The sequence below is a fragment of the Megachile rotundata genome, chromosome 1 (genome assembly GCF_050947335.1).
Source record: "Megachile rotundata isolate GNS110a chromosome 1, iyMegRotu1, whole genome shotgun sequence".
Classification (NCBI taxonomy): domain Eukaryota; kingdom Metazoa; phylum Arthropoda; class Insecta; order Hymenoptera; family Megachilidae; genus Megachile; species Megachile rotundata.
The window spans coordinates 10,988,700-10,997,524 of NC_134983.1; the positions used below are offsets into that span (position 1 = coordinate 10,988,700).

General features: G+C 36.1%; 1 protein-coding gene across 5 annotated transcripts in view; it reads right to left on the minus strand.

The window, feature by feature from the left end:
- The window catches only part of Fas3 (fasciclin 3), a 381,776-nt gene extending 373,241 nt beyond the window's left edge, over positions 1–8,535 (minus strand). For 4 of the 5 annotated variants that reach the window (XM_076533087.1, XM_012280703.2, XM_076533102.1 and 1 more), the window contains exon 1: positions 8,205–8,534. In XM_076533087.1, the coding sequence (XP_076389202.1) occupies positions 8,205–8,286 (82 nt within the window). In that variant the 5' untranslated portion in view covers positions 8,287–8,534. Of the gene's footprint in view, positions 1–8,204 lie in introns of all 5 variants that reach the window. The other variant, XM_076533084.1, reaches the window with a different exon arrangement.
- Between the last annotated feature and the right edge of the window lie 290 nt (positions 8,536–8,825).

The window sequence follows — 8,825 nt, forward strand, 5'->3', positions numbered from 1 at the left end:
AAATCTTTTAATCCAGAAATTGTTTTAAGTTTACTTTGGATATTTAGTAGTGTAGATATTTAGATATTAATTAATATCTGAATCAGGAAATTTAGACGTCATGAAATTTTGTAACACAAGTCATGAAATTTTCAAACATTGAAATCTAAAAATATAATAGCGTAGAAATATGATAATTCAAAAATGTAAAAGTTGGGGAATATGAAAATTTAAGAATGCAGTAATTTGAAGTAATTGAAAAATATAAAATTGTCAATCTCAATAACTTTCTAAGTTCTGAATACTTGAAGCTAACAACGATCTTCGACAATGAACGTTTTTTTTCACGCGAATCACATATCCCCGTGTAACCGTCTCGCTTTCGTTTCGAACACGGGATATCAACGGTGAAATCGTCAACCACGGACGTTGACCCATCGGGAACGGGTACAGAAGTAGTGCATATCACCGTGAATCTCGATTTTCATTAATTATGCGTGGCTGCACACCGTCCGGCACGGTACTACGTATTTTCGTGATAGCATAACGGTCCGGTTACTTTAGAAAACGCTCACCAGAGATCCTATTGTATGAAACACACTATACGTTGCACACGTACGCAGGTGCGTGCCAATATGAAACTAGCACCACCTTATGCATAGCCGTTACTTCAAACAATGTACTCCTACAAAATTACAAATATCTTCAGTATCGTTCACGATCATCTGTGTTTTAATAGCTGTACTTGTACGCAATTGTACGGAACGTCAGTTTGATTCAATTGAAGACGAGTTTATCACGTCGAAGCATCGCGGAAACTTAATTAATTCGATTGCTGGCTACGAATAAGTGAATCTTGTTTTGTACACTCCCATTTCACAATATAAAATTTCACAAATCCAACAATAGCATATTTGATCATTTGAAAATTTTTTTTATAAAAGAATTAGAAATCTAATTCTGCGCCCCAGAGTTCACATCCCACGATCACCCAAAGCCTATAAAAGTAGGTTCCCAGCAATATCTAGGAAAGTCCTAACCTTCCCGATTTAATTACATAGGCCTGCGAGAACAGGTCGAAAAGAAAGGATGAAACCTGTTAAGGGACTGCTTCGGTTGGACGTAATTTGAGAAGTTTAAGCAGTGAAAGAGGACCGAAAATAGGTACCGAAACCTGTCCCAAGGAGAACCTGTTGGTCGTCATAGGTGTATATATAGTTCTTTACCGACACCTACACCTGGACATGTGTGTAAGGTGGCACACCCGTGTGTACATTGGAACGGCGAACGCACCTGCCACGTAACTTTTCTTCACGGAACGTTCCACCTTCTTTCAGCCGCATTTGAAATGACTTTCGATTCGTACAACTATGACCACGTTGCCCTTTACGACTGTTTCGGAGCCCTTCAAGGGTCGAGTATAATACTAATGCCTTTAACCCACGAACCCTTTGTTGCTTCGGAGACAGCACAATTCGTCGAAGGAGAACCGTGTCAACGACCGCTGGATCGTAATTGTGACGAAACGTTGTGTGCTTTTACGTAAGTTAATTCACCTACTATCGTTATAGCTGGATGCTTAAGCAAATATTAGGTTGGTGCATACAAGTCGGATTTGCACGACCATTAAACCAATATGTTCCTTTACAAAAAGAGGAATAATTTATTTAATAAAAAAATGTGTAACACGTTTTGTACAATTGCTGCAATTTTAAATCTGTTTTTATATTGCATTAACCGAGTTATATTTCAGATCTTCGTGTCTAATTAACAAGGTTAAAGTATTAAATTTTAATTCCAAGAATAAAGGGAGTAAAATGAAATTACATTCCAATTGCGAAATACTTCATAGTCGTTTCCTACGTATAAAGTTGAATAAAAGCTACATGAGGATTTATGAGCACGGAATGATAAAAGAACGATCTTACAATTTTAATTTAAATTTTGTAATATAGATAGTACCTATAAAAATATTATTCAGTATCATGATCTAAGATTTTTCCTTCTCCAAAGTTTCAAAAGCTTCAGATCTGAAATTCAGATACGCGTGAAACGGCAACTTGCGATACGGTCGTGAAACTAGGTTCCCGCTTAACCCGATGACAGAAATCACGATAAACGCGATAATTACGGTAAATATATATTTAATGGGTTTGCGACGGTAATACGTAAGAGCCTGCATACCGTGGACATGTGTAACAGATGAATCACTTTACCGAGAATTATAGCTACCGGAAAACTCATCAACCGGTTACTCCGATGCTTGTTATCATTATTGGCACTAATTATGAAGTTCCTTGTTCGAACAGTCATTTCAAAACAACGCTCGGTTAAAATTAATTTCGAAAACCTGTTGAAAACGAACAATAACAGAAACGCTAATTGCAAAGTCTTTTACAGAGGCTTTCTTACATAAATGTAATTTGAATAGCATGAAACTACAAAGCATGCTAAATATAGAATGAATAAAATATGCGCTGAAAGCGGTAAACAAAACAAACATACGAGCAGAATGCTTTATCGAGTATCTACACATTTGCATTTAACGTAGCATGGTAATTATACCATTTTATGATACACATTTTCTACAACAGTACAACACGGTAGTTTATATTAATAGTACGCGCGTTTAATTAACTGAATTTTTCTGTGTATCAAGGTTAGAAATAATCATGCTTCGTTTATCAGCAAACGATAAGAATCGCGATTTTCTTTCTAAAAGATAAGATTGTTTTCAAATCTTCTAATTCAAAGATATACTCTATTCAACGAAAGGTCACTAGTGCAACGTTCACAAACTCAGTTACGCAATTTTTATCAAAACAAGAAACTAACAAAATTTGATGATACTTCAAGCAATGTGCTTTGAATATAAAAATAGAAGTAGTCATAGTGATTCATAGACATTTTTAAACAGGAAACAAAACAATGTTAAGTACTCTTGAGATCACATATCGAAAAAGTATTAAGCATCAAAAGAATTTGATCTAAAACTGATTCTGAAAATTTAAGCCATCAAACTCGTGATCTATTTTTTTTAGATAATACGTTACGACCGTCTCCCTAGTCGATTTCGCAGGCTGATCGCTTAGATAAAATCTCTTCCTTTTAACTCAGTAATTTTCGTTGGAATAACCGAGCGGATTGATGGGGTCTCTGACCGACCGTAGGTCGTACATTAACCAACCATCTCTGCTATTGGTATGCGTGGGTACGAAACTGGATTATCTAGACCCTGAAACGACCTGTACACGTATAGCCAACGTATTCCGTGCGGACGTACGGTAATGCCATGTTCGCTGCAAAAGATAAATGCAGCAGACCTTATCCTTGGACCGATGACTCGTATTCATCGATCAACGTTGACTCACCGAATCTTTAGAATCGCGCCGCATTCTTCTTGTAAAAGGATGTGCCGGTGCCGTACAAGAATCATGATCACACCGCCAATGCGATTACTCTCGACGTAACTGATGTGCTTTTAGCAGTTTTACCAAATATTTCAAACGTACGCGGAGAAAATTTATCATTATTTCTTCACTATTTTATTCAAACGTGTGGAAACTTTCTAATAACCTTCCATTGTACTTCAAAAAAATTTTTAAGGAATCTTTCATTGTACTTAAAGACAATTTTATTATATTTAAAAGATATTAACACATTTTGTAAACGAACAATGTTTATAATGGAATGGACTGATCAATCACATTAAATCAGTTAATTATTAAGTCGTCTCCTTGTACTTCTTAAATGAGTAAACAAATATCTTGTGAAACAGAAGAACGAGCTACACAGGTGTCATAAAGCGTGTTCCGAGAACAAGTACCTGAAATGAAAGAATAATAAGACCACGAGGAAAATATGGAAAGAAAGCTGCTACATAAAGATTGTCCAAGAATGTTTGTACCGAGACTCCAATTTACATAATCCAAAGCTGTTAAAATATTTGAACAACTTGATAAGCGATGAAGTGACAAGCCGTTAATTGCTGGAGCGCGATTATAAACACAGCTATGCGCCAGATAGCTAAATACCAATTTTTGGAAGGATCTATTTTTACGATCACAATAAAACAAAATGTCGATGTTTATCGCGTATCTTATTTGAGTACGCTTCATTTATTGTGGTTATGATTTATATAAATAGTAGACTAATCTATTCTTGTTAATTTATTTTATACTATGCTGTCTCCATAAATTTTTAAGAAAATTCCAAACTAGGTTGAACACGTTACGTAATATTTAAATGGGAAAATGAATTACCGCCCTGTACTATGTTTAGCGATTTCGATTGCGCCATTTGCATCGACCTTTCTTTACAGCTCAAGGTAAGCACGAGTTAACTGCAAGTCGCATAAAGCGAAAGGCATTTCGTGTTAATACGACCTTAAACTTTCCTGGTACACGGGGCGTATCCCCTGTAGTTCACGATGCCATGCACGTGGCCGAAGATTACGTACAGTGATCCATCGACATCAATTACGACCTTGATTTCCGATACAGCCAATTTTCGATCAATGGATGATCAACATGCGAATAACTATTTACTACGATCCTAAATACCGATATTAAAGGTTACTGGTGTTACAGAAAAATTTCTTCAATGAAGACTGTTCTATTCTACTTCTATTATTCTATCAACCTACATTTCGAAGGTCATCTCAGTTTTTCTTAAACGTAAACACGGTAGCAAGTCATCAGTCCATTCTACGTAACAATTCGATAAAAATGTACTGAATATATAATCTATTTAATCAATAAATACTGAGAGTTATGAAATGTTAACAATCTAAGGCCTCGAGCTGCAACGTTCTCCAAATGCACGCCATCTTAGAGCGCGTTAAACAAATTCGTCACGCGAAATCTCAACTTCCTCGTTCCAATCGATAATAAAGTTTACAGAGGTAATTGTATAACGAAGCATTAATTAGTACACGAGTTTCGCCGTTCTGATCGTTGTTACTACGGTTATTGACTAATTGATTCCGAAGCATCAAACAGGTTGAATGCACTTAACTTTCGGTTTACGTAAAGACGAAATCGAAGCAATAAAGTACATGCAAGAATTAAAGGATCTATTAAAATTATCTGTAAGTTATGTAAGAAAGAAACGAGAGAACTCGTGCAATAAGCAGCAGCACTATCCGAGTTTTATTATAAGAAACAACAAAAGGTATTGCTCAATGCTAGACGTTATTCATAAAGCTAGATCGATAAATACCAAAGGCCCGCCTCGTTTTATACCCACTTCCAGGAAAAGTATCCGTTTCGTTTTACTTTATATCGTAGCTGAGAAAAATAATACAACGAAGGGACCAAAATGGGGTGGTCTGTTTTGCATGGTAATCGAATTCAAACAAGATACCATCCACTACAAAATTTAGAAACCATCGTCGAAAAATGCCCTAAACCTTAACATCGACATCCTAACTAGGGTAACAAACTCTTTTATACCAGTTACAAATTTTCAATTGGAATTACTCGTAAAAATTCACTTTTTGGATGGATAACAAGAGATCATAGCATGTTACAGCATTAAGATGACAATCTTTAGTTAATTATAATTCACTGTCACTAATTAAAATGGTGCACTAAAAATTTCAAACTTGTTTTTCACAAAAAATGTAAACTATCAATATGAAAACTTGATAAGAACTGATTACTTATCAGTACACGTAAGTGCAATTTACTGACAGCCCACAGATGTAAATAAAGAAATAATGTAATTAAATGAATAAAACTTTCTGACATCGTCAATGTCATCATTTTTCGAAATACTCGAAGTGATTCTATTTGAACACCCCTGAACTTTCCAGCGGTAGTTAATAAAGTTAAAGAACTCGAAATTACGTATATACCGTGCAAAGTCTCCGCCAATCAACGTGATTAATATTTCAGTGTAGCATCAGAAAAAGCATATCGACGACAATCGTTGTGCTTGAATATTTGATACTCCGTAATCGTGCATCGATCGAAGCTGTGAAACGTATAGACGAATGGAGAAGTAAATAGCAACCGAATGGTAATGTCACGAAAACCGACAAAGCGAATGGAGACAGTATGAGAGTTACGAGAGAAAATTGCAGTCAATAGAAGGGGAGGTTTCCTACGGCAACAACAAACAAATGGTAACACCGTGCTATTGTTCCTGCTCATACGGAGGTACATGATGTAAAACACGTCAACTCTATTGTTAATAATAAAAGGTACGATCACATTGTGAGGTTGCATTATCGCGAGTAACGTAACGTGTAAAAGTGGAGCAACGAGATGATAAATCTTCTATTATCGTGATATCATAATTCACGCGGAACGTTTCCCGAGTCAGATAAGTGCTCAATAATTTCTTCGAATCTCCAATTTCCCAATCTCCTGCTTTCTATCCCTGAATGGTACTATCGCGATATTTATTTTAGAAAATAATCCATAGATAAGTTTATCTGTTAGGAACGAGTCAAATTTACGAGGAAGAAGGCGACGAAAGTTCTTAAACGTGGCTCTTCGATAGCTCTGATTCTTCGAATCAGATAGAAGCTATTCTAATGCTTTCATTCACGTTTGCTTTTCCATTAATACGACCGTGATCTCAGCGTGCATCGTTTAACCTTAACAATGATTGTACGAATTATTGCGGTCATCTTGCGCGACGAGCCAATGAACGCTTATAGATTCGTAATTTTCAATAAATACCGCTTGTAATTAGGCTAGCCACTTGTAATAAATTCACTACAGAAATAAAAAATGGCAATCATAAATTTTTAATCAATATTTGTAATCCTTTGGAGCAAAAATGTTTATTCGAGCTCGTATTTTATTGAAAGAGAAAATTTGTTTTTCATCAAAGTAAATACGACACATTGTTTGATTGATTACATTCTAAAAAATCAATAACTCTGATTGTCAGTCGTAGTCAATCATGTGAATACTGATGTACAAATCAAAATTTTGGTGTCTCGTATTTCTCTTCTGTCTCGTATTCTACTTTAATCTTTGTTGATGTATATACCAGGTAACTCGTGTTTACATTTAAAAATGAATGTAGGCCAGATAACAGAATTAGGTATTTAAGGATTGTCGCATTGAGGGTCCACTTGAATCTTGACTAATCGACAGTGATTTAAATGAAAATCAGATACGTTTATCATCGATGAAATCGTCATTAAATCATGTATGGTTATACATCAATTTATCACAATTGGCTACCTATGGCTACCTATTTCCTACAATTGGTTCGACACATAATCGATTCGTTACGTCTTTCCACGCCGACCATAAAAGAACTAAGCGTAAAAGTTACATTATTGCATAATATTTCGCGACACCGTACAACGTACTATATCAACGGCTACAACGCAGCAACGATTAACTCCAAAACAATAGCTTTCAGGAGAGCTCTTAAAGTGCAAAAACGTGACATTTTGTATAATTTTAAACGAATTATGTCAAACCTGTATAAATAACTAACATGTTCAGAAAAATGTAATGTAAAATGCACAGGTGTAGACAATGCACAACTTTGTGCTATTAAAAATTAATTGCTGTCATTAAGGAACAATATATGCGAAATTAAAATAATTATGTGGATGTATTTATGTGTAATTATATGTACAAGAGAATTTTTATTTAAAGTTTTTGTAATTTTGTAATTAGAAAAATATTCACCTGTGTTCCGAAAAACCAGGGTCAATACAAGAATACAATTTGTTAAATATCGTCTGCACAATCACGAAATCACAGATCAGATGTATCTAACTTGCCTGTTAAAATTGTTCTAACTTCACACTTCACTAAATTAATTTTTCTGTATAAAACCTTTGGAGAAAATACGTATAAAAGTTTCTCCGACATACACCACGACCTTGCATGTCTACAGTTCAAGGATATAAAGTTATATTTTATTCGTATAAACTTTGTTTTTATTTTAAAAAGTCGGGAATAATATTAATATTTTATGTGTTACAATTATATTAATTATATGTATTAATATTTAGTTGTCTATTTGATTTAAGCGGTGTACATTTGACGAGTATTGTTCCCGCCATTAATACTCCATTTTTCACGCGCGAACCGAAACTCGTCGATAGATCGATCGAGGGTACGTTGCACAGAGCAACCACGAAAAAAAACTGTTACACCTACTTACGTCACGTCTTGCGACGCACAATTCCCGTAGTTCTCACAAGAACGATAACGAAATAAAAGTTCGCACGTAATATTTTGACTCACCTTTAACAGCCGTCGAACAAAACAAGGCGACGAGGCAGACCCAGGCGATCGTCATCTTGAGGTGACTTGATTCCATGCACATCACAAAAAAATCACTGTCTAACTTCCTTCAGGGAACGAACTAACTGCGATTTTTGAATCGCGCGTTTCAACCGAACAGAGCACAAAACTCGTCAACGAAACTGACGCGAACGTGGTCAACGTGAAACACGAGGATCAAACGAGATACGAAAGACGTGCGACGTCAATTCGAATATAAAGTGCCCGACTCGACGCGAGTGCCAACCAGATAGCTCGGCGCGCGAAGACCGTCTGCCGCGCGCTTTGCTTTCGGTCCGCTTCGTGAGACATCGGCGAGAGCCGAGATCGCCCGAACACCTCGATCCCCCGATAGCTCCGTTTGACATCGTCTGTCGTGTACCTACTTTCGTGTCTAACCCACGTATATACACACGCACTTCACCGATATTTACTGTATTATACATATCCTTTATTATGTGTTTAGTTTCTGTAACGATTACATTCACGATTTTTCTGTTTGAAAAATGGATTTACAAAGGCAAACAAGCGGCACACGGGTTCATTCTCTTCTCTTACCGTTGCGCGCCGTCTTACGATCGG